The sequence below is a fragment of the Anthonomus grandis genome, chromosome 10 (assembly GCF_022605725.1).
Source record: "Anthonomus grandis grandis chromosome 10, icAntGran1.3, whole genome shotgun sequence".
NCBI lineage: Eukaryota > Metazoa > Arthropoda > Insecta > Coleoptera > Curculionidae > Anthonomus > Anthonomus grandis.
Window position 1 is genome coordinate 27,887,790 of NC_065555.1, and position 27,908 is coordinate 27,915,697.

Below are 27,908 nucleotides of genomic sequence, written 5' to 3' on the forward strand. Positions count from 1 at the left end.
CTATAAGCACATTCCTGAAACTACGAGACAGTTTTACCACTAACCAAAACTCTTTATTTTTAATCTCGACACGTGTTTCGCTAACGATGTTAGCATCTTCGGGAGAAGATTAAAACGGGAGAAGAAGTTTTAATTAATTTTAATTAGAGAAGAAGATGCTAACATCGTTAGCGAAACACGTGTCGAGATTAAAAATAAAGAGTTTTGGTTAGTGGTAAAACTGTCTCGTAATTTGAGCATCACACCAAAGGTTCCAACCATAAGACTACATTCCTGAAAACCAAAATCTCAATGCAGGCAAGTTTTTCTTCAACTTTAAAACGAGATTATGCGAAAAGCAACAAAGTAGGATACCACGGAAAAGAGAATTGAACGCTTTTTAAAACAGTTTCAATTTAAGATTCTAAGGGTGCCATCTTGCCTTCCTAGAGGATTGAACCAGGAAGGCTTAAAATATTTATTTACTTATTTAGAAAATAACTTTAATGGGGCACAATGAAACTTTACTTAAGATTTTTTATTATTTTAATAAAAGGCAAAAAGTGGAGAAACAATTTATGTATTTAATTTTTCCATAGAGTACAATTAATCTCGGGTTGCATAACCCTTAGTCTTAATAACTTCTATACATCTTAAATTCATTGACAGCAATAGTTTGTTAATATATTCTGGACTTATGGTCAACCATATTTTATTTAATTGAAATAATTCATCCTGGTTTCTGAATTTAGCCTTGTTCTTTTGTCGTAGACGTCGATCCAATTCTTCCCAAAGATTTTCTATAGGGTTAATATCCGGGCTCTGAGCAGGCCACCTCATGACATTAACTTTATTGCTAACTAACCACTGTTTCACAAGTACAGAGGTATGCTTTAGATCGTTATCGTGTGGAAACGTCCACAATAATGGCATGTTGTCTTTAGCATGTGGAAGCATTTGCTGCTCAAGAATGCGCAGATATCAAAAACGATCAATTTTACCTTACGTAGCTACACGCACTAATGGACCAACACCTCTTCCTGAAAAACATCCCCGCATCATAACATTTCCGCCGCCATGTTTCATAGTGGACAAAGCGTATTTAGGTTTAAGTCTACAACTCTTCGGACGTCTTACCCACTTTACACCATCGGATCCAAACAAATTGAATTTGCTCTCATCCGAAAATAAAACATTTTTCCATTTTTCCACGGTCCGTGAAAGATGATCCCTTGCAAACTGTAGTCTAGCAGCCCTTTTCTTAGGGGAAGTAAAATGTTTCTTTGCTGGACGCCGCCCATACAGTCCCATTTCCCTAAGGCGATACCGAATGCTTCGAATTGAGAGTGAAACTTCTGGAAACTCTTGTTTAACACTACTAGCTGAAGCAAATGGGTTACTGGTTACAAAACTCCTAATTTTTCTATCTTCAGCATCATTAGTTTTTCTGGGTCTTCCGGTCTTGGGGGGGCTTTTAAAAGTTTTTCTGATCTTCCAAAAGCAAATAACCTTGCTTTTAATTGATCTATTAAGATTTAAATCTTTAGCTATTAAAGCTTGCTTTTGCCCACTATTAAATTTGTCAACAATTATTTTTTTACATCGTCCGATAAGCTGTATCCGCGGGGCATTTTTAAATCCATATACGATACAACCTAGGTTTAACTGAATATTAATTAACTCAATTGCAGTCATACAATTTGCAAAATTTAAAAAAAAAACAAAGAGATAATACAGGATTTTTTCCTCACTTTTTGCCTCTGCTAAATCATACAAATAAAATTATTTATAAAAAAGGCGGGTATTTCAATATTTATTGGCAACAAAACAAAATACATTCCAAAGAGATTTAATATTAGACCTCGGTAAGAAAATAAGTGTTATACAGCTAAAAATAATACAATATTTTAAATGTTTCTCCACTTTTTGCCGATAGTGTATATATATTTTGATACCGAGACTTAGGGTTTTTATTTTTTCTCTACTTACGTAGGTCTCTTTGAGATAATGGACGATTTCTTTCAAATACTTTTAAAGTTAATATTAAGCTGCTTCTCCATGGGTAATTATGTGTACTATTGAATTTATTTATTTTTTTAAATGTTTTAAAATTATATTTATTAACTAATTAAGTTTATTATTATTTATGCTATGTACGTAATTAAATTGTAGTCTTTGTTCCTGAAAGAATTATAATTTAATAGAATTAAGATTACGTCCTTTCTTTTGTCTTTATCTGGCAATTTAATAAACCTTTTATTAATTAGGTACGACAACACCGATGGCCGCTCATCCGAGCGGGCTACTAATGCCGGCGACTAAACCCGTTGCCAAACCAATAGCTCCCTCGAAGAAGATTGCACAAAGAGCCAAGCCTCAGAAGACTATCTTGATCAAAAACCAACTAGGACAAACGGTAAGGTTAATAACTTTTAAAAAAGCTTTTAATAATTTTTTTTTAAATAATTTATTTGCAACAAGTATACTCTATTTTCACGTCAAAACCTTCCTGTATTCAATTCAATCAGGACCTAGAGAATAAACATAGCTTTTCCCGAAACCATAATTTGATTAAATTTTTTAAAGTCCAGTGCAACCATATATTAGAATGGTCACCCATCAAAACACCAGCATTCCACCTGCCAAACAATGTCATCCACTTTCTATTTACATTGTTTGAGAAGTAAAATGCTGGTGTTTTGACGGGTGACCATTCTAATATATCGTTGCACTGGACTTTATATATTATTATTTTTTAATAAATCATCGGTAATTTTGTAAGGTGGCGAGTGGTTCTTAATATTTCTTCCAACTTTCATGCATTGATTAACTATACTCAATTGCCGGTGGTTCAAGAGGTCAAAAACTTAAGATTATTCTTTTAGAACAGTAATTCATTTTACAATTAACTAACAACGTATAACTTTTAGGTGTCATCTTACTCTATGATTAAAATAAGACCTAAAATTACAACTTCTTCATTCTTTAATAAAATAATGCGTATCCTATCTACGGTTAACGTTTTTTGCATAATTCCTTATTGCCCACTTGTGCGGGGTACGTATTTCATTTACGTATTTAGAAGAAATATGAATTTAAAACCCTTAACGTTACCTTTCGTTATATTTAATTCAATCGAAAGAGAAACGAGCCCAGAGGTCGGTAGATAAAACCTTAGTTCCTGGGTATATGAAAAATTCTTAAGTAAATTATTGTATTTAAAAATTATTGAGCTTAGATTGTTTAAGTTAATATTTTTTCTAAATACGTGAATAAGTCTATTTTTTTCAATAATTGAGCCTATTAAAAAGCAAAAAATTCTTTACCAATTTTAAATAAGATCGGAAATGTCTATTTTAATGACCCCAGAGAACTAGCTATTATTGCAATAAATATTTCATTAATGTAGGATTAGATATGTACAGAAACTCAAAATATGTTATTGGAGGATCCTGTTCAAGTAGTTGATTCATTATTTTTAAATTCAGCTAATGAAAACGAAGTAACCATACAAATAAATAGTTTTAAGAATGATAGTTCTCCTGGAATTGATAATTTTACATCTAGATTTATTAAAAAGGCACATCAATCTTTAACTCGTCCCCTAGTTCACATTATTAACCTAATTTTTGCCGCAGGTAAAGTCCCTGAACAATTTAAAGTTTCAGTTGTTTCGCCTATTTTTAAATCAGCAATTATCGACATAAATAATTTTTCAAAAATCTTTGAAAAATGCCTTAAAGACAGATTATTGACATATTTAAAGAAAAAAATCATCTTAATATCCAAACACCAATATGGTTTTCTTAGTGGATCTAGTACCACAGACCTAGTACCTCTATCAGCTTACTAAACAAATTACAAATTTACTCGACGATAATAAAAAATGTGTACTGGGCCCATTACTCTTCATTTTGTATATTAATTCACTAACAGATCTAAAAATTGTGAAACGGATTTGTAATATCTTATGAGAAGCACAATTATGGGCATTCGTAAAATAAAAAATATGGTTAGACACATTTAAGCTCTCACTCAACATATCTAAAACACATTATATTGCATTTTCTTTAGCTGAAGCAAACCGCCCAACATTCCATTCTTTAAATGTAGGTTACGATAAACAATATAAAGATGTAATTAAAGAGGTCTCTTTTACTAAATATTTGGGTGTTACAGTGGATAAGCATTTAAAATGGAGCGAGCATATTTTAAATCTAACTAAGAATATTCGAAAGCGATTACGAACACTTTATATCTTAAGGCAAATTGTATGCAAGAAATTATTAATATCCGTATATAAATCCTTGGTGGAGTCACTTATCAGATATGGTATTGTTGTATGGGGAGGTCTGTATCAAAACTCCTTTAAATTCCCTAAACGTAGTGCAGAACTATATATTAAAAGTTGTGTTTGAAAAAAATAAGCTCTACTGAACAAATCTGTTATACTCCAGCGATATGTTTGATGTTCGATTAATCTATGTATTAGAGGAATGCTGCTTTATAAAAAAAATAACGAAAAAAATGACTATGTAATGCATTCTTATAATACCAGTAATTGCGTAAACAAACACTTAGTTACTCAAAAAATTAACTGAAATTTGAACAAGAGATCTTTAAACTATCTTGCACCAAAAATTTTTAATTTAATTCTAAACAACATCAAGAGTGTTTAGAGGCTCAAAACATTTGAAAAATTATGTAAAAACTTTATTTTCGAAAATAGAACAAAACTTAGAGAACTCTTCATCTAGGTTAGATTTTTATCAAAGTTAATTAGGGCTGGGGGTAGGATGATGTGTATTCATTTGTATGTTTGTTATTGTGGCTCTTTTTTTATAATGGTTAGGGTATACTTTAATAATTTTTATTTTGTAAAGCACATGCAGATATTCGGTTATTTAGGTGCATAATTCGTAATTTTGTATGTCTATGTTATGCATTATATTTATGTATGTGGTTATATGAAGTAAATAAATTAATTATATTGCTGTCCTATTGGATATCTACCGATTGGTTATATTGGAACGCTAAAATTTTGTATACAATACTCTTATTATTAATTAAAGATCTTGAATTTATTATTTAATCTTTTAGTGAACAAGATCAACATTATATCAGAGGCTCTGCATTTAATAATATTCTCAATTTCTGTAGAAAAAGCAAGTATAACTACCCTAAAATAAATCGTATTATTCTTACAGATTAAAAAAAAAATAAATTTTTACAACTTACATCCAACTTCTAAATTTCAAACCAAGATCAACAGTCTTATTAAGAGATTATATGGTTACATTTCATAAGTTCATAAGGTTATATACAGGTTAATGCTTATAGGAGTCTTACAGTACACAATGTTGTGTCTCCAAAGTTGTATGGTCTAAGAAATACCCATAAAACGAAGTTAAATTTGAGCACTGCTGTAAGTTGCATTAACGCACCTTTTTACCGTCTAGATTGTCCACTGTCACTGTGTCACTTGTCCTTTCTATTCTCTCACAAGTTACTTTAACTTAATTTCATTCTAATATCATACTAACTATTTCGATTTCGTGAATTTTATACAGTTCTCTTGCACAGGAAAAAAATTCTTGTTTCTCTAGCCGTGTCATTTTTGTTTACTGCTATGCCAAAGAGATTTGTAACTAGATGGAACTAATTATAATCTAGATGGAGTTATATCTCAGCTACTACACTGCCACATGCATTATTTAGTGAAATAAATGAAATCAGTTATTTCCAATTCAATGGTGAGTTATACCTTCAACTTGGTATCTCATCGATGGCAAAGTCCAGCTAGTTGAGTACTGGCTAACTTTGTGATGGATGAGATGAGATACAGTAGTGGCCAAAAGTAGATAGACAAAGTATTATTTTCATATAATTGTTTAAAAATTTACCCACAGGTCCCCTAGATTTTAAATTATTGTTATTTGTAAGGCGGTCTATAAAAAGATATCAATAAATTTCAGTTAAATATTTTGCTTGCTATCAGATAAAGCAATAATATAAATATAGCTGGTCAAAAGTAGATAGACAAAAACAATTTTGGATTTTTTTTTTCTAGATATTTTTAAAATAAAATTAGTATAGTATTGCTTCTCTTTAACTCAAGGTACAACATGCCACGCGGAATTAGATAAGACAACGCATTATTAATGCATATCGCGCGGGTGATCGTCAAATTGATATTGCTCGTAGATTTGATGTCAAAAGAAAAGCTGTTTGGGCAATTATCAAAAGATATGAAAGGGCAGGATCATTAGAGCCAAAAAATAAATCTGGTCGACCAAAAAAAATGGACATTAGAGCTGTACGCAAATTAAAACAAATTATCCAGAATAACCCTTTCATGACTTCTCGTCAAATTCAGATAGAAAATACAGGCTCTAGGGATTTGTAATATGTCCATAAGGACTGTAAGACGAAGGTTGGTAGAAGAGAATCTATTTGCACGTAGGCCAGCAAAAAAACCATTGCTTTCAAAAAAGAATCGCTTAGTTCGATTGGAATTTGCCCGTCAGCGTATACACCGGACAAAGCATGAATGGAAACGTGTTTGCTGGAGCGACGAATCGAAGTTTAATGTGTTTCATTCCGATGGAATTTAATATATTGGACGTCCTTCTGGCCAGCGTTTGAATCCCAAGTACACAAAACCCACAGTTAAGCATGGAGGTGGATCAGTGATGGGTTGAGGTTGCTTCTCAGGTTATGGAATAGGCCAGTTACATTGCATAGAGGGCATAATGGACAGGTTTATGTACAGGGATATTCTCAGAGATGTTATGTTGCCCTATGTCAAAGACAATTTACCATTGAGATTCCAATTCCAGCAAGATAATGACCCGAAGCATTCCTCCAAAATTATGAAGCAATTTTCCGAAGAAGAAAAAATATCAGTTTTAAAATGGCCATCCCAGTCACCCGATCTTAATCCCATCGAAAATTTAGGGAAATTGTAGATCGTGATATTAGGGATACAAACTATTCAAATAAACGTAAATTATTCAAACGGTTGCAACAGAAATGAAAAAATATGGGTTTTAAACTCATAGACAATCTTATTGAATCAATGCCACGTAGATGTCAGGCTGTAATAGACAATAATGGGTATTTTACAAAATACTAATATTGTAGATAGTTTAGTTTGTAATTAAAAAAAAAATACTTCAAAAAAAAAGAGTTTTGGTTATTTTTTAAATTTGTCTATCTACTTTTGTCCAGCGTATATTTAGTTATTTCTTATTATTTACCAAATTAGGTGATTGTTTCTAAAGAATGTTTTATTATTTTTATACATGTTTATGTTGCCAATAATATACTTAAATATCTTTATTATAGAATTTTTATTTCCTTTGATTTTTAAAAAAAAATCATTTGTCTATCTACTTTTGGCCATTACTGTAAGTATTAAAATCGTGGATTATACGATTTTCGGTTGTCCCCAAGTAAAGGTCATCGATGTTTTAACTTTCTTTAATAATTAATATCCACGTCTTTAGTTTAACAAAACAAAATCTAATTTTTAGATTTTATGCTCATTCAGAATACCACTGGTGTAATTTATACGAAGTGGCATAACAAACCCACTGCTTTTAGAAGGTTATTAACTATCAATCTTCTCATGCCTAGTCCACAAGTCGTCAAAAGTCAAATGTTTACTTTACAGGTGACATCGTATTAGTAATACAGAATTTCATGAAAATAATAAAATAATTAAGATGTTACTTAAACAAAATATCTATAAAATCTTTATTAATAGAATTTTTACCAATTTTAATAAAAATAAACTTGTTTCTTCTTACACAGAACGTGAACCAGTGAATTATTTTAAATTCCCATACATCAAAGGACTTTCTGGAAAAGTAAGAAATACTATTATAAATTTTGTAACACAAATAGGGTAACAATAATAGGGTCTATTTTCGCTAATTAAAAAGACCCTATTGCTAAAGATCTATCTTCTAATTTAATGTACAAGGTTCCATGTTGTAATTGTGATGAGAGTTATACTGGACCGACTAGCAGAATGAGTCAGAACAAATACGAAAGTAAAATCATCAACTAGAACAAAAAGGACTTTGACTCAGCATCATTTTTCATTGGCTCATAATTTTGATTATGACCGTTACCAACGTTGATTAAACGTTGGCATTTCCCCAGGAACAAAATCAGTGTTATTCGAGGTCTTAAACCTGCTAAACTTTCTCTCTATTATGAAGATATTTACATCTTCAGAGTCTTGTTTATTTTAACTCTACGCTATTATTTTCTACAGTTCTTTATAAAACTGACCGCACAACTGAATATAAACTTTCCTTATAAAATTTAAAGTTTTGTTTTTTCTTTGCTGCTAGGTAAGAAAAATTCAGGGCACAGATGATGCGGACTTGGACCGACAGGTGGCGGAACAGTTAGAAGCCATCAAGGCTAGTGCACGACTTCAACAAGCAGTGAAACCTGTGTCGGAGGTCGCAAATATCGCAACCAGGTAACTAATATTTACTGAAATACGTAAATAATTACAAATTTCGGCCTTTTCTTGTTCTGGAACACTGGTAATCATAGTGTTCTTACAATAGGTAAGAGATACAAATGATGTGGCAAAGTTGCGCATTTTGGTTCGCAATAAAATACCATGTTTGTTTTCTCTTTTTTTTCATATTTTTATCTTTACCATAAATAATTATTAATGCGTTTAATTATTTATAGACCAATGGTAAACGTTAATAAACCACCAGCCATTAGGCGACCCCAAGGGAAAAAAATTGAGCCGAGTAGGCCTAAATTAACAGTTCCTGCGGCAGCAACTTTACCAACTATTCAAAAAGAACCCGAGAAACCACAGGAAGCCAAAATACCCTCTCTTTCGCCCATAGCCGCCCACGAGAGAGTACCACAGGTAATATCCTTTAAAAACGTATAAATAATTTGTTTCTATATATAATTTTGTTTTATGTAATTCGCTTAGGTTCTAGGATATTTCAGTTTTTTCAGTGGCTTGTAGCATTTATATTTTTCGTGCTACAAGTTTTCTTTAATACATGGTGGCCCATAAGAAAATTAATTTTTGATAAGATTATTAAAAAATAACCACAATATTTAACAATCGATATATACCGTACTGACAAATTAATATTACAGATAGGAGATTAATGCATTAGAAAAGGAAGTACATGCAGTATATATCCAACTATTAAGGTATGATAAAGAAAAGACTATATCCTCACCAGATATGGTTCATCACCCATTGCGTCAGACTGCGAATTGTGCACTCTTTTGGGCGCTATTTTGTCGTCCTAGTTGGTCCCGTAAAAGCTATAGTTTGTGCAAGATAAATTGATCTATTTAATAATAACTTTTAAAAGGAATAAAAGTCCCCTTTTTTTGTGACCCAAAAATCTTTTATGTTTCTTGTTAAGTGAGTTGGATCTGAGGTCAAATAAAACTCAGGTTTTAAATTTTAATACTGCCGACGTTTTGGCTTATCTTAGACCATCCTCAGGGCGATAAAAAGCAATAACCTTGTGTTCATAAACATTATGCTTATCAAAATAATCATCCATTATTCTCAAAGAGGCTTAGATATATGGTCAAAGGAAGAGAAAGTATACTCAAAGTCTCACAAATCAAGCGTCTATTGAAAGTTTACGCATTTCTCCGCATTAGGGCATCATCAGATCTAAATAAAATTATCAAAAATATAATAATAAGGAAGAAAACGCTAATTAACAGAAAAGACATACTTACCTCATCTAAATACAAAAACTACACACTAACTCTCACTAACATAAATAAAAATATAAAATATAATGTCTACAACATCGTGTACCGTTATTAACTAAAATATGAATTAAATTTAATCTTGTTAACATCGTTTTATCACTTCTCATATTATGTAAATACTCGTATACTATATCATTACCCCGGTTTGACGATAAGGTACAGTACCGAGCAAAAGTAAAGAAACTTTTTTTTTTATTTTTAAATTTATTTTATTAAAGTTAACTAAATTTTTTTTATCCTATAATACTACACCAAACTAGATAATAAAAATAAAACATAAACAATATAATTCTACTTATTATAAAGCCATATGTAAATTAATTAAAAAAAACAGGGAGCAAAAATAGAGAAACACATATTTAAAGAAAATATATAATAACAAAAAATTAATATTTAGTTGCATATCCCTTATTTTTAATAACTGCAAGGCATCTCCTTTTCATAGATCCAATCAGATTCCCTAAGGTCTCCTTGGGTACAGAATGTCATGCAGCTTCAACTGCTTCAAACAACTCGTCTCCATTTTAAAATTTTTCGGGATGTTCCTTATGAATTTTTTTGTCTACTAAATCCCATAGATCCTCTATGGCATTAAGGTCAGGACTCTAAGGAGCTGGCCACTTAACAACAGTTATTTTTTTATCCTCAAAAAATTTGTTTATAATTTTAGCTGTATGCTTTGGATCATTGTCGTGTTGAAACCTCCATTGCAATAGCATGTTTTCCTCTGCATATGGCAACATATTATCAGTTAATATTTCTAAATATTTAAACCGATCCATAATCCCATCAATTTTGACAATGGGGCCCATTTCCATACCAGAGAAACAACCCCACACTTGTACATTTCCCCCTCCATGCTTAATAGTTCCCAAAGTATACTTTGGATCAACTCTTTTATTTTTAGGACGCCTGACCCATAAAATACCATCAGAAGAAAATAAATTAAACTTACTTTCATCCGAAAATAATACTGTATTCCCATCTTGCTTCTGACCAGTTTAAATGGTCATGTGCAAATTGAAGTCGGGCGGTTCGATTCTTCTTCGAAATGAAGGGTTTCTTGGATGGTTTTCTTGCCGGCAAGCCACTGTCCCTTAAACGTTTTCGAACTGTATGGACACTAATATTTACATCGTCTAGTAGAGATTTTATATCCACTGCTGTGTTAAATGGATTTTTAAGAGCTAAGGATTTAATCTTCTCGTTAACTCTAGGCGTCGTTTTTCTAGGCCTACCAGTTTTAGGTGGACTTATTAATGAGTTCCTAATGCGGTGTAACTTTATGGTTTTGGAAACGACTGAGCGGTTTAATCCTAACTGCTTAGCAATGATTGCTTGCTTAACATCCGATTGATATTTTGATATTATCAACTGTTTTATACTTACCGCCAAAGTAATACCTCGATGCATATTTACAGGTTATTCTTTATTAATTAACAAAATATTATTGTGTATTGCTTTCAATAAGCAAACATAAACTAAGAACTTTAAAAATGTTTCTCCACTTTTGCTTGGTACTGTATATACTTCAGACTTCAGATCCAATGGTCTCTGGTTCGATCCCCATTTAATTTTTTTTAAAAACTTTTTTATTTTTGTTCACGTTACGTTCACGTTTTTGTTGGCGTTTTAAAGCTCATATTTTAGTCAATAACGGTACACGATGTTGTAGACATATTATATTTAAAATTTTTATTTATGTTAGTGAGAGTCAGTGTGTAGTTTTTGTATTTAGATGAGGTAGGTATGTATTTTCTGTTAATTAGCGTTTTGTTCCTTATTATTATATTTTTGATAATATTATTTAGGTCTGATGATGCCCTAATGCGGCGAAACGCGTAACCTTTTAATAGACGCCTGATTTGTGAGACTTTGACTTTGAGTATACTTTCTCTTCCTTTTGTCATTATACTTATCAGTCATAAAAAGCGTAATGAACCTTAAAAAATGCTTATAATATGCAATGGTCTTCTTGCTTCAGTCTGAAAGAAAGTAGAACCAACTAATGACTTATTATAACTGAAATATTTAAATTATTAATATTCATATACAAAGGCTTCTTATTAATTACAGCAAAATCATCAGAACATAATTTTCGAAATTTTACGGAATAAAATTTGGCAAGCAAATAAGGAGTTTATCGTGATTAAAAATTTTAATTCATAAAGTTTTATTAATTAAAGTACAATAAACAAATATGAATTAAAATAGTTTAAAAAAACTAAAAAAAAAACACACCTTTATGGCTAAACTATAAAGTAGAAAATAATTTTTAATTACAAAGAGTTTTTATTACAGTAGAAAGTTGGACAATCAATCATAATGCATTACCTCAATAAAAATCATAATAGAATTTAAGTTATTAACAGAATAATTCAAATCATAGTAAAAAGCGTGTGGTGCTCGATATATTTAATATAACAATTATTTTATTGGCAACTATCTATGAGAGAAAAGTTATCAAAATGAAGTAAAATGCACCCCACGCTTTTTACTTGGATTTGAATTATTCTGCTAATAACTTAAATTTTATCATAATTTTCATTTAAGGTAATTATGATTGATTATCCGACCCTCTACTACTGTAATAAAAACTCTTTGTAATTAAAAATTATTTTCTACTTTTTAGTTTGATTAGCCATAAAAGCGTTTTTAGTTTTTTTGAACTATTTTAATTCATAATTGTTTAATGTACCTTAATCAATAAAACCTTACCAATTAAAATATTTTTATCACGATACCTTTGTTGCTTGCCAAATTTTGTTCCGTAAAATAATTTCGAAATTCATGTTCTGATTATTTTGTTTTAATTAATCAGAAGCCTTTGTATATAAATATAAACCCACGCATGTGTAAGGAATAAACACGGTAAGAATGCAACTACCCTAAAGACCAAGCAAGTTCGAAAGAGTAAGTTGTAGACAGATATCTCTGTCATATTTTCTCTTATTCTCCTACAGAGAATCTAAAAAAGAATTCATTAATCCTGACAGTCCTAATAAAGATAATGGGAAACTGTTATTGCATTGTCATCGGTCCTTGATCCGTTTGCAAAGTTTCAAGTTGATCAGACTTCTAGAAACCTGTGAAAATTAGGCTTAAAGATTTATACAGTTGTGGTCAAAATAATAGCAGTAGTTGGATAAAATCAAATATTCGCATTCCAAACATGTTGTTATGCACAAATTCTAAAGCTAAAACAAAATATTTGTTTTAAAAATATCAACCAACAAAGTACTAAAGAAGTACCTGTAAAGTCGAAATTATACCCGTTTGTCGTTACGTCATCCAGGTGAGAAAAAACGTATGGCGTAGATATTTTTGCCAATCAATATTAGGTTAGAAACTTTACCATCGCCTTCAGAAATTATATTAATATTAAATTAACAAATGATTTATTTTAGCAGCATATTATTATATTTTTATATTCGTGTATATACTTTCATTCCCAAAAAATTTTAAAAAATCTTGTAGTATTTATTGTATTATTAACAAACTTAACAATTAACAAATATTATTATAATTAATCACAAATAATGGGACATAAACAACAAGTCCGAAACGGAATTGCACTTCAAATTGAGAATGTGATAGAGCGAGCCGCAGATGCAACAAAATTGAGCAGAACAACGATCGCAAATATAAAGAAGAATGGGATAAAAGCAGATCAGGACTACGCTGCTCATATATTTTCCAAGCAAAAGACCGCAAAAACCAAATCTACAACACAATTGAAAAGTAGAATTCGGCACGAGCAGTAGACGTAACAAAACCGAGCCTACAAAAATTGTGAATAATGGTATAAAATTATTTTTACTCACTGGGAAAAATTTAAATACAGACAATTTAATTTACTTGTTCATGAAAAAAATGCTGCTTGAAGGAATATGTTAACACATTAAAATTAAAATACCATTCCAAAAAATAAAACATACAAACTCAAAAAAAAACACGCCATATTACATTACCAAGTTAATGAAATTGCAACGATATGATTGAATACTTAAACGACGATCATAAAATAAAATTTGCTAGAACAAAAAAAAGCTTAATCAATCTCGTCTGTATTGTCAGAGTCAGAACTGAAACTAGAGATATTGTCTTCGTCATCGTCGTCTTCGTCAGTCGTAATCACAAGTGGCAGAATGTCATAGGCATCACACACTTGTATTGCCTCCCAAGCCTTTTCAATTAACTTTTCTGTATGAAAAACATATTTTTGCCAATGATCTATAGAAATTTCGTTTATTACCCTTTCCCATGTAGTCAGAACTTGAAGGATCATATTTTCGTTTACATTCCGACCATACCATTTCAATTGCATTAAACTGGCAATGATATGGTGGCAGTCGCAAAATTTTGTGTCCTAAAAGTTTAACATATTCATCAAGGAACTACTTTTTTGCACTAGGGCAGTTTCTGCGTGCAATACTCCATATTTTATCTTTCATGGCTGTTTCTGGAAAGCCAATATTCTTTTTCTTCAACCATTCGGTCAGTCTCTGCTTTGTCCAAGATTTTCTCGGGATTTCTTCTAATAAACCAGAATGGTAACTTGCATTGTCCATGATTATAAATGACTTTGGGGGAAGATTTGGAACCAGCTGAGTTTTAAACCAGTTTTCGAAGTTTTCCTGTTCATATTGTCATGATAATCTCCCGTCTTTAATCCACTCTTGAATATTAAATTTGCAGCCTTGATGAAGCCATCTTTGGTTCCGGCGTGGACCACGATATAACGATGACCTTAAAAATAATAGATAATTCAATTCTCTTCTTTTAGAAATCATTCTTCCAGAACATAAATTTAATATAATTAATAAGTAATGTTCCATGCACATACGAGTAGTGTATGGAGTTAAATTCCCTCATATTGTCTTAGAGAGAAATTATATGAAACTATGAAACAGATGAAATTATGAAGTTAGAGGGCCCTTACAAGGGCAATAGTTTTTATTCAAAAAAAAATCTAAAAAGGTAACCAGATAATTTTTACCTTCACTATTTTTCCTTGAATCCGTGTGCTTGGTGTCATCTTGCCAGCTACTACGAAATGATCCCTTGCTAAAAATCAACGTCTCGTCAATGAAAACTGGAGTAAAACCTTCCGGACCTACATTTCTATTTTTGATATACTCCCTTAAAAAAATTGATTTTTTTATGAACAATATTTGGCAAGTCCATCAAATATTTTCTGTTATTTGATTTTTTCCACTTGAAGCCTATTGATTGAAAATTGATTTTTTTATGAACAATATTTGGCAAGTCCATCAAATATTTTCTGTTATTTGATTTTTTCCACTTGAAGCCTATACTATTGATCCATCTTCTTAAGGAGTCAATGGAAAACTCAAAATATTCAATTTCTTCCCTGAACTTTTCTCTTATTGTTGCCAATATTACATATTCTTTTCTGGCGTACATAGAATAAATTGTGTCCCGAATTCAATGTTTCAAATATGTTGTAATTTTGGTTTTTGCTGTCTTTTGCTTGGAAGATATACGATTTTATCCCATTCTTCTTTATATTTGCCATCGTTGTTGTGCTCAATTTTGTTGCATCTGCGGCTCGCTGTATCACATTCTCAATTTGAAGTGCAATTCCGTTTCGGACTTGTTCCTTTTCCAGTTGAAAAAAAACCAATATATTTAAAATCACCAGCTGCGATTGTTTATTATACCTATTATATCTTTTTTTAGGCATTATCTAACACTTTTCAAAAAAATAACTTTCAAGAACAAGTTGACAAACCAATATTTTTGATTGACAGTGACGGATATGTTTCATAACCTAGTATATAAAAGATGAATAATCATCAGACACCAATTTTTTTCAAAAGTTTGTTGTCGCCGCTGTTTGGAATATGCTAAACAAAGATAAACATAAATGACGTCATTACAAATGGGTATAATTTCGACTTTATTTAAAAGCCGATAACAAACATAGAATAATAAGAAAACTACGCGCTTAGGAAAAGTCATATTCCCAATACAAGGAATAATGGAATTTTCAGCTAAAATGGTAGCAAATGCTTTAAGAAGCCAACCCAAAGCCGAAACCCGTGTTCGTAAACGCAAAACTACAAATAGACAGGAAAAACTTTTAATTCGAGCCTCAAAGAAAAATCCATTTGCCTCTGTTTCTTAACTCCAAGACCTTGTAGGACTGGATGTTTCCAGTCGAACTATAAGACGTCGATTGAGAGAAGCTAATTTGTTTGCCAGAAGTCCACGAAAAGTGCCATTATTAAATAAAAGACAAATTAAGAACAGAATGAAATTTGCAAAGGAACATTTATGATAAAAGCAAAATAGTTTTGTTTGGTAATACAGGCCGTAGAACATACGTGGTTCTAAAATTATGGTATGGGCCAGTTTTTTATATTATGGTTTAGGACCAATATATTGGATAAAAAATATTATGTTGTATAATAAAATGTATGTTGATATTTTACGGGAGGTTATGCTACGTTTTGCAGAATATGAAATGCCACTTCAATGGGTACTCATGCGTCATAATGATCCGAAACATACCAGCCGTCTCTGTAAACAATTTTTAATTGACCACAACATTAATATGCTAGAATGGCCTGCGCAGAGTCCAGATCTCAATCCCATCGAGAATTCTCGTGAGAAACCAAAAAATCAAGAAGAGCTCTTGACAGTTATTAGCAATTCCTGGTATAGTATCCCGTAATAACGGGTACTATGCCAGGAATTATATCAAGAAATCAAAAAAATTATATCAGTAAATATATCAAGATACCACGATCTCGTAAACTCTATGCCACGAAGATGTGAGACAGTAATTGCAAACAAAGGATTTACCATAAGTTATTAAAGTGTTATATAAATTGTAAATGCACTTTTTTTGATGTTTCTAAAATAGTTTTTTTTTAATTACTTTTTTCTTCGAACACTGCTATTTTTATGACCATACAATAAAAGATATATTTTTTTATTTTTTAGTATACAAATACATAAATTTCTTTTTTATTTTTATTTATTAATATTAACATATATTATGTTATTGTGTATTTCATTACATACAAATGTTTTTGCTTTACTTATAATTTCCCAATAAAAATACATTTTTCTTTTCGTTGTGCACATACTGCTATTATTGCGTCCACAACTGTACCTACATACATACATACGACAACTCGAGCGAAGAAAGAAGTATTAAAAAGAAATAAGTTTTGCTCTACAAATAATTTTGTTCGTAATATCTATAGTTTGAAGAATATTTTCAGCTTCGACGGCCAACGTGTCTCTAATTTTTTAATCAACTTATGCGAAAAATTAAATTTTATGTTGTGATTTAAAAGATTTTCTTCATTGGTTGAAAATGAAACGTCAGACAAATTCAAAAATCTTTTGTGGAAATTAAACTGTGAATCCCAGCCCAAGTTCCGTCGAAACTCAGGCACATTATCTCGTCTCAATTATGCCAACTTAGTCGATTTTAGAATGGAAATTTTCTTACTCAATCTGTTCAAGGTTTCACATCCGAATGACTCCACCTCGTCCCTAAATCCTAAATGTAAAACCCAAAATTCTAAAAAAGATAACACTTTAAAAAAGAAACCTGATGATGCCTTAAGGCGAAACGCGTTACTTAACTAATAGACGTTACATTTGTGAGACTTGGACTTATAAAGTTTATTTTCCTCATTGTTACGTATTAGTAAAGTCTCCCTGAGAATAATAAATGAATTTTTTGAAAATTCATATACCCAATCGGTACCTGCCATCTTTTTCTTTTTGGTAAAACAATGACTAAGTTTGTTTAACTCGGCAAATTCTTCGAACCGAGGTTTAAACTTTATTAGTTAGCGAACATTCTTTTTCCTATTCCATAAAATCTGCCATCCAAGTCTCAACAATGATCTGCCAATTCTTTTTACATTTCCTTTATAAAAATTGGCTTAAATCGCCCAAGGCTGCTGGGTACATTTCCCTGGGAAAAAATAAAAATAAATAATATTCTATGTTTGAATTTCCTTTTTTTTTATTCTTATAGTTTTTAGTCTTTTTCTAAAGGAGTCCTTTGTACCCATTGATACAGGGACTTGTCATTGGCTTTTTCCATTTCAATCCTCCTTGCTTCTCTAATATTTTTCTGGGTAAAAATTAACCTTCTCTCTGTTTGTCGCTTGTGATTTCCCATTTTAAAACGCCTTAAATATATTTAAATATATAGCTTAAACGGTCGTCAAAGAGTGTGTGGAAACAACGTCTAAAAGTACGAGCACACTCTTAACAGATAACGTGACGAAAAATTGTCAACTCTATTAACTTAACACAACACTTTTAAATGACAGAAGTCCGAAGGTCTATAAACTTCAAGCTCCAGTATGGAATAAAACGACTAAAACCCGAAATTTTTGTTGAGAGATTTGCAAAAATAATTATAAGAAAACAGTTAAAAACGAATTCTCACCTGTATTTTTTTTTTTGGTTTTCCACCAAATAAGCAGTAAATAAACTCGGAAAAATTAATTCGAGAACAAACAATCTCTATATGCGTTATTCAGAAATATTTGATACTCACATCAGATCCCTGTCTGTATAATAATTTTTTTATTGGGATTTTGCAGACTACAACATCCTTACAACACATAGACAGGCAGCAAACGTCACTACCCCGAAAAAGCCCCCTTAATCTGGCCGCTAGTGTGCCAACTAAGCCAACAGAAACTAGTCATAATCTTGTACCTGGTAAACCGGACAGCACGACTGCACAGAAAGAGGCGGAAACTAAAAGGCCGGATAGTCCCATTAGACAAGTTGTAATTCAGGATGGTTTAGGCAATTTGACTACTGTGACTGTCGGCCAAATACTTGGTAAGTAAAATTTTTGAAGAAATATTTTTAAAAAAATGCACTTTAATTTTCTAATTTAATTTATATATCTTGTATATATCTTCTAATTTAATTTAAATATCTTGTACAAGGTATTCCATTTAAAAAGAAAAAAAGGCCTATTTTTTGACAACCCCCGTATTTTTCAAGAAATTCAAGATAGTCAGTCTATGTATCATAGCTAGACAAATATGAAAATGACAATAAAGAAAATTGCATGATAAACAAAGGTTTACACCACGGTTGCACATACTTATTAAGACTAGGGGCTACTCGAGCAAATGATGATGACGGGCCGCCCGCCAGAAGTACAGTTAAATAAAGGCAATAAAGAATTAATAATAATTTATTAAAATTGAAAAAGAATTTCTTAATTTGAAGTGTGGCACTGCATAGTGCTTACAATCTTTTTTACATTTGGCTCAAATTTACTTGTAGCAACACGTAAAACTGCTTCCAAACTTTCATTTGCAAGGCGGTTTCGATTTTTTTGTTTTATTATTATTTAGTATTGAAAAAGTGTGTTCACATATATAGGTAGAAACAAATAAGCTGGCACATTTCCGAGCGTTTATGCACAACTTTTTGTAGATATTTTTATCAATGCAGCGGTAAAAGTTCAGCAAGTCTCCTTCGTTGAATTTGTTGCGTAAATCTTGATCGTTTTAATGGCGATAATTTCTAACTGCATTGACTCTGGCCCATTTTCAACTGAAATTGTAAAATGATTGCTGAATATGTCCAACAGAAGTTTCACTTTTTTAAACTCCGAAAATCTGTTTCGAAAAGATTGAATCAAAATATCTAGCTTTTCTACATAACTGAAATTAATCGCAGTTATGTTGAATTTTTCAGCCATTTTCTTATAATTCGGAGAATGATTGTAATTTCCAGAATTCAATTATGATCTGAAAAGTGTCAGCTTACATTGAAAGGATGATACATGAGCGTAGAGCTGGGATATCAGTTGATTTTTGCCTTGAAGGCGTGTGTTCAAGACATTCAAATGATTTGTAATGTCAACTAAAAAAGCCAAATCACACAACCAATCAGGATTTTTAAGCTCCGGAACATCCCTTTGCTTTTCCGCCAGAAATATTCCAACTTCTTTTATTAATTTTATAAATCGTTCCAATGTCAATCCACGACTTAGCCACCTTACGTCTGTAATTCGTTTTCGATGTCATCAAGAAATTGTTTGAATTGTCTGTGATTGAGTCCTCGTGATTTTATGAAATTTACAGTCGAAACTTCCACTTTCATGACATTTTGAAATTCAATTTTTTTAGAACGCCCTCTGTTCTAAAAAAATTTTTGCTGTATAATGCAGTGAAACTGCATGAGATCTTCAGCGTTTATGTTTTTTTTCTTGCAAATGCTTTTTCAGCAAAGTAACGAGCCCGGAATTAGACACCAATCATCGAAGGAGCACCGTCAGTCGCAGCTCCCGATAATTTTGATAAGTCCAAATCAGTTTTTGAACACTCTTCCAAAAGTACATTGAGTATATCAACACCTTTGGTTTGACCTTTCAATGAACACATTCCTAATAACTCTTCAAAATCTTGAGTAACGCCTCGTGTGAATATGAGAAGTTGAGCTGTGGAACTAATATCAGTGGATTCGTCGAGTGCTATTAAAAAAAATCAATGATCTTAGCTTTAGTTCAATTAATTGTTCCGCAATATTACCTGTCAAAGACATAATTCATCTTTGGATAGTCATACGATTCAGTTGAATTTTCTCAAACTTTTTTGCTGCTTCGGGACACATTTTCTTAGCGGCAATTTCTAAGCATTCTTTTACAAAATCGCCATCATTGAAGGGGCGACTTCGCTTTGCTATTATTTGAGAAATTTTATAATTAACTTATCTAACTGTAGCTGTTTCTGAATCTTGAATGGGTTTTGTAAACATAAATAAGCTCCCGTTTTAAAGACAACATTTTTTGCTTTCTTAATTCGCCTGTAAACTTGGTAAAAGAAGGATGCTGCGTTTTATAGTGCCTTTTTACATTATATTGCGTTATATTGCATTACATTACATTATATCTTTGTAATCGCAACAGAATTCTTGCAAAATGAACAAGCGACTTTGTTATTCGACCATATAAAAAAGTATTTCTCAGTCCAAATTTCTTGAAACTGCCGATTTTCATCTTTAATCTTACGTTTTTTACTAGGTCCTGGCTTCTCCATGTTGCGTTCTAATTTTGGGTGGATTAACACAGCACCTAAAACCAATTACAGTACCTACTTAAATTACCCATCCTTTTTTAATTTTTCAAAAATAATTGATTAAATAGTATTCCTCACAAAATTTTAATATTTTAATACAGATTTTATATCTGAAATAATGACGTAGTTATTACAGTTAGAGAAATTCTGGAAAAAATTGTAATTTATTGGTTTTATTTTAATATTTGGCCAACATTAAAGCTAAATTTGATTAAAATCGATTAAATAGGTAGAGAAACACTTATTAATAACAGAGTTTTACTTACGATTTCACTATTCAATTATACACGGCACTTGACGGGTTAACACTGCAACACGAAATCTACGTTAATTGTGGATCAAAATATATGACACCGGCTAGTCGAGTTAAAATCTACACTAGAACTATTGCCTCCCCAAAACACTATTAAACTGCACTTATTCTCATATCACTTATTACTTCGCTTTGTATTTTCGCGCTTATTTCTATCTGTTGACACTTCACTCAAATTGAAACCGAACTGAATAACGCAAAACGACTGGCAGCGTATCCAAATCACATGTTGTCGTTTTATTAACAATCTTAGGAAATACTTAGCCATACTTTAACTTAAATGGCTAAAAATTGTGGCTATATTTAAGTTGTATTTATTAGTATTTTTGTATCGCCTATTTAAAACACGCACACCTGTGTCTTTGTGTGAAAAGATGATTTACAGAACTGAGGGTTATAGTCATAATATAAGGTATAATATACTTTTAATGCCACGTCACACTACATCAATGTTTGAACGTTCTTTCACCTATCAAGCTATGATTCTATTTAATCGTTTCAGGCCTAATTTTCATTTACTGTTATCGAAGATTCTATAAAGATCTATTCTTGGAACAGTAATGATTGGTTGTTCTTGGTTAATTTATTTAATTGTTACTTAGCTGATGGAACATGTGTTTTACTTTGTAGTAGTATTAATTTTAGTTTTTTTTTAAACTAGATAGATTAAGAGATAAAGAGTAGTTTTTTGCTAATCTTCGCCTGTTCAGGAAAATACTGTAATTTGCAGGGTTTGTTAAATAAAGACGATTTATTATTAATATTATTATAACTGTCGGTCGCTGCGGTTAGCGTGGCTTTTATACGCGAGCAATCGGGAATGCGGGACTATTGCTATCTCGCTTGCTCACATCGCGCTAGAAAATTCTTGATTTCTCTACTATTTTGAACTTTATATAAAGGCGACAAGCGATGTTACTTGACTTGGAATTTTCGGGCGCTAGATTCAAATAGCGCGAGATTCAAATTACTTTTCGAACAGACTTTTTTTTGGTTTTATCTGGGATAGAATTCAATATTTTTCGAATGTACGAGAGTATTATTTTACTCGGCGGGCCACCAGTATTCGACCGGCGCACAGTGGAACGGCTTAATATAAAATCAGAGACATACAGAATAAAATTATGTTAATTTTTTTACATTTAACTTGCATTAAAGTTCATAGCAATCACCTATTATTATTGTGTTGAAACTCTGGGGTATTGGTATCGTAATACAGCAAGTTTTTGCTTTAAGTGGAAGCTATTACGAATTTCGATATTTTTTAAGTAGGCTCTCAATAAATATTAAAATATAAAAAAAAATAAAATTAAATGTTATTATCAGTCAATATTTTTTTAACATAAGTATCAAATCTTGCTGATTGATTACTAAGCTTTTAACATCTACAAACCTCTTTATTTATTAGAAATATAATATTAACCACAATAAACTATGTAAAAATTCTAAAAAAATACACTGGTCAAAGTCTTGGAAGCTGGAAAATGTAAGATTCGCCAGGATTCGCTCTACCATTAATATCAATACAATTGCTGTAGAGTAGTAATTTCGAAAATATTATATTTATCTGGATCAAGGATGCCATGGATAAACAAATATATGTTTTTATGCATTTTTTCATGGACAAAAATAAAGCGACTTGATCGATATTGTTCATACCATTAGTAGATAAACATCGGTTTTGGTCGGTATCAAATCTATATTTTGTTTAAAAATGCCTCGTGGTAAAAGTTTTTCTATTGATCTTAAAAAAAGAATTATTGCATCGTATAAGATGGGAACACCACAATACCTAATAAAACAAGAATTAAGGGTTTCAAAATCTGTTGTGTCGAGGACCATTCAGAACTATCGAATTAGAGGAAAAGTAGTTAACCGAAAACAGACGGGTAGACCGAGAAAAACTTCAAAGAAACTGGATAGAAAAATTAAAAGGATCTCCCAGGCAAATCCTTTTCTGTCAGCAAAGCAAATACAGCGCAGACTAGTTGAAGCAGGCTTAAAAGCATGCAAACCTGCCAAAAAACAGCTTCTTAGTAAGAAGAATATTAAAGCACGTCTTCTGTTTGCAGAACAACATGCTCACTGGACACCAGAGCAATGGAAAAAAGTACTTTTTAGTGATGAGTCAAAGTTTAATTTGTATAAAAGTGATAATGTTCAATATGTTCTTCATATTGCAGGTAAAAGACTTGACCCAAAGTATGTCCAAGGTACTGTAAAACATGGAGGTGGCAACGTGTTAGTATGGGGTTGTTTCTCTGGCTATGAAATGGGATAAGTTTAAGTATAAATATATCCTTGAAAATGTCATGCTACCTTATGCGGAATGGAATATGCCACTACGTTTTGTTTTCCAACACGACAATGATCCAAAACATACAGAAAAATGTATAAAAGAATAGTTTAATGAAAATAAAATAGCCATTCTTAAATGGCCAGCCCAATCGCCCGATCTTAACCCGATCGAAAACCTGTGGGAAATTGTGGGTAGGCAACTTAGAAGTAAAACCTATAAAAACAAAGAGTACATTTTTGAATAAATTAAAAATATATGGAAAAATATTGATCAAGATATAATTGATAATTTAATTTCTTCCAAGCCTCAAAGGTGCCGCCAGGTAATCGCAAATAAAGGCTTGTGGACTTAATATTAAGGGCGCAATCTGATAATGTTTTCTTTTATTTTTATTGTATGCGTCGTATAGAAATATTTAACTTTTCTTTTTCTTTTTATGATCTTGTTTATACGGAAGAATTTTGGTATGTTATGTAATAAATATATGTTTATTAATGAGTGTATTTGTTTTATTGAGTTTTAATTCTTCTTGCGTTTTTGCTTTTTTAATAAAAGAAAAAAAACTGTATCGTCGCTCTATGCTCAAAGCGTTGTTTTTTGACAGTTGATTAGCACAAATATATTCGGGTTATTAACTAGAGTTTTAATGCTTTCAAAATTTAAGGTTATTTATAATATTACTGTGTAGAGTCAGATTAAGTGTTTTTCGTTGGTAAGCCATTGTTAATAATTATTTTTATATTATACTGAGTGCTATTTTTATTTAGGATACTTAACATGGATAATAATGTATTCTCGAGAAAACTCGTACGCAGGAGAGAGAAGTTTTTTAAATCGGTTTTTTCCGTTTTTTTTTTCAATAAAGTAATCAATTTCTTTACCTTAGACACAAGCTTGAAAAGAAGAAAAACGTGTGGTGTGTAAATACTTATTCTTGCTTGTTTACAATAGATTGTGTCTAAACGATAGAAATTAATTATTTACGTAGAGTGCTAAATTTTCTTTTTTTGGCAATATACGCAATTAAATATTTTATACCATAATATATTACTCTTATTGCTTTAAAGAAACCATTAACATACTTTAGTTGACACCCAGTGTAGGTTGATTAGGTAAACTCTTACTATTTTTATATATATGTAGGTAACTTATTTTTGTTTTTCATGGTTAATTAGTTCTTTGGAAAATTTTATTCAAACTCATTAGTTTAAGCTTTGAGTTATATAACAAGTTAATTAAGTAAATTATAGTTTTCATACCTTTTGGCATTAGTAATACTCTTGATGTCTTTTTTTAGTTAGCCAAAAATTACTTTACATTGTATTTTAACTTTGCCAATTTTCTATTATTTACGCAGTAATTTAAGTAATTGAAATAAGAAAACGAAACCAAATTAGTAAACTCCTGTATGTTTTGGATCATTGTCTTGTTGGAAAACAAAACGTAGTGGCATATTCCATTCCGCATAAGGTAGCATGACATTTTCAAGGATATATTTATACTTAAACCTATCCATAATGCCCTCAATTTGGTAAATTGATCCCATTTCATAGCCAGAGAAACAACCCCACACTAACACGTTGCCACCTTTATGTTTTACAGTACCTTGACATACTTTGGGTCAATTCTTTTACCTGCAATACGTTGAACATATTGAACACCATCACTTTTATACAAATTAAACTTTGACTCATCACTAAAAAGTACTTTTTTCCATTGCTCTGGTATCCAGTGAGCATGTTGTTCTGGAAACAGAAGACGTGCTTTAATATTCTTCTTACTAAGAAGCTGTTTTTTGGCAGGTTTGCATGCTTTTAAGCCTGCTTCAACTAGTCTGCGCTGTATCGTTCGAGAGGAAACATTAGAGCCCCCAGCTTCAGCCAGAATTTGCTTTGCTGATAAAAAAGGATTTGCCTGGGAGAGCCTTTTAATTTTTCTATCCAGTTTCTTTAAAGTTTTTCTCGGTCTACCCGTCTGTTTTCGGTTAACTAGGTACTTTTCCTCTAATTCGATAGTTCTGAATGGTCCTCGACACAACAGATTTTAAAACCCTTAGTTCTTGTTTTATTACGTATTGTGGTGTTCCCATCTTATACGATGCAATAATTCTTTCTTTAAGATCAATAGAAAAACTTTTACCACGAGGCATTTTTAAACAAAATATAGATTTGATACCGACCAAAACCGATGTTTATCTACTAATGGTATGAACAATATCGATCAAGTCGCTTTATTTTTGTCCATGAAAAAATGCATAAAAACATACAACAATTTACTAATCTGTTGCTATTCATCACAAGAGGCAAAGAATGTTTAAATACGATTAACAAAGGTATGTACTGATACTACAAAATTGTTCCTAATTATACGAGGTACAGTCACAAAGTTTTTTAGGAATATTATAGCGTCGCTTAATTTTTGTCCGATACTGTATGTAGGTAACTTATTTTTGTTTTTCATGGTTAATTAGTTTTTTGGAAAATTTTATTTAAACTCATTAGTTTAAGCTTTGAGTTATATAACAAGTTAATTAAGTAAATTTTAGTTTTCATACCTTTTGCCATTAGTAATAATACTCTTAATGTTTTTTTTTAGTTAGCCAAAAATAACTTTACATTGTGTTTTAACTTTGCCAATTTTCTATTATTTACGCAGTAATTTAAGCAATTGAAATAAGAAAACGAAACCAAATTAGTAAACTTGCAAGTTACAATTAAGAGTTGTAAGTATCCTAAAAAAAGTAAAATTAATTATAAAACAGGCGAAATAACTTAGTAATTACAATACATTATAGTTACCTATCCTTATTTTTCCTTTATTTTGACCATTAATTGGTTTGGCTTAAATAAATAAAACTGTAGACCTCATTCACCCAGTAAATTTAGAAAGTGAAGTAAGAAATAAATAGAACATCCAAAAAACTAAAAGCTTATACATTTTCCTAGCATTTTTGAGGCATAATAATTGTAACTACAGCTGAACATTATATGTTTGAAGTTTTTTATAGATACATTTTGTGAGGAAATCCTATTTTAAACCAATGAATAGGCCCCTCAAACATCTATTGACTTTTATTTTACCCTGTATATTTTATACACCTTTTGTTTTAGCAATTCCAAGTGAAACGGTTGATGGCCAACCGCAGTCTTACGTACTAGTAACTGTCGACGAATCCGGCAATTTAACTGCTCTTAATAATGACGCCTTATCTCAGCCAGATCCTAGTTTGGGGGTGGGCGGTGATGTTAATAATGTAGTGTTGCAAGTGGACCAGGGTCAGGGAACCGTTGTTACGATTAAGCCGGCTGAGAGCGCGGTGGCGCAGTCACCGCCAACCGAAGAAACGAAAAAGGTAAGCGACGGACTGGGGCCGTATTTTCGAAACCATGCGAGGAGAATCTTCGAATGCGAAGAAAGTCGAGCTGCAAAATTCGCACACGAATTAAAAAGTGCATTTTTGAACAGCATTCGAAATTTCATTCGCATACGAAAATGAAATGTAGTGGTAACGTAGCAAAGTCGAATGCTATTGGAGGCCATGTCAAACGGGATGAAGACGAAAAAGATTTTTTAACCTAACCTAAAATTTAATTTTAAAAACATCAGGGAATTTTGAGGTTTTTTTCATGGTGTTTCTTGGGTTTTTCGAATTGACTTTTTTTAAGATTGATTCAAAAAATAAAAAATATAAATCGGTTTTTTGTGGAGTGAGCAAAAGAAAGTACTAATTTCATGTATGGAAGAGCACCCGGAATTAAAGTCGAGCAAATTCACCCAAGATTTTTCAGCTAAAACTGCACAACCTTGTGGATAAAAGTAGCGGACAGATTACACAGTCTCTGGAGCACATAAAGAGCACATCAATTCCATCGTAATAGGCTTGCTTAATCTATATAATTTAATAAATTGAGCATCTGAATACATTTCAAATGGGTCAAGAAATGAAGAGTACATCATATTCCTTGTATCTGCCAGAGTTTCAGTCTCTTCCAGTGCATCGACGACGTTTCTTTGCACAATATTATTTAATCTTGCCATTTGATTATTGTTATTTTTTTTTCAATAAACAACAAAAAAATACTACGAAAATACTTAACCTACTCACACAAATTAAAAAAAAAACAAAGCTAGGTTAAAATCAAAACAAGACAGGGTCGATTAAGATAGACCCCCCTCAGTAGCAATAACTATATGAAAACTAGACTCGAATTTTGCACAAATTTTGCACCATTAGTTTCAAATTTTGCACCGCTATAAAAAAAAGCGTCCCAGAACTTCTTATTTAGAACCATCTTTTGACTTACTTCAAGCAGATTATTCAAATCTGAGAAAAGTAGTGCCAATAGGCTTACTCAAAAATGGCCATCTTGTCTATCTGAAGCCCGTGCAAATTAACAAAGATCATTACATAACTCTGTCT

At 31.5% G+C, this 27,908-nt stretch overlaps 1 protein-coding gene across 1 annotated transcript in view; it reads left to right on the forward strand.

Annotated features, from left to right (window-relative positions):
* The window catches only part of LOC126741140 (titin-like), a 177,162-nt gene that overhangs the window by 102,452 nt on the left and 46,802 nt on the right, over positions 1-27,908 (forward strand). The window contains exons 15-19 of the mRNA XM_050447482.1: positions 2,247-2,395; positions 8,343-8,476; positions 8,698-8,887; positions 18,375-18,621; positions 26,599-26,840. Of these exons, the coding sequence (XP_050303439.1) occupies positions 2,247-2,395; positions 8,343-8,476; positions 8,698-8,887; positions 18,375-18,621; positions 26,599-26,840 (962 nt within the window). The remainder of the gene's footprint in view (positions 1-2,246; positions 2,396-8,342; positions 8,477-8,697; positions 8,888-18,374; positions 18,622-26,598; positions 26,841-27,908) is intronic.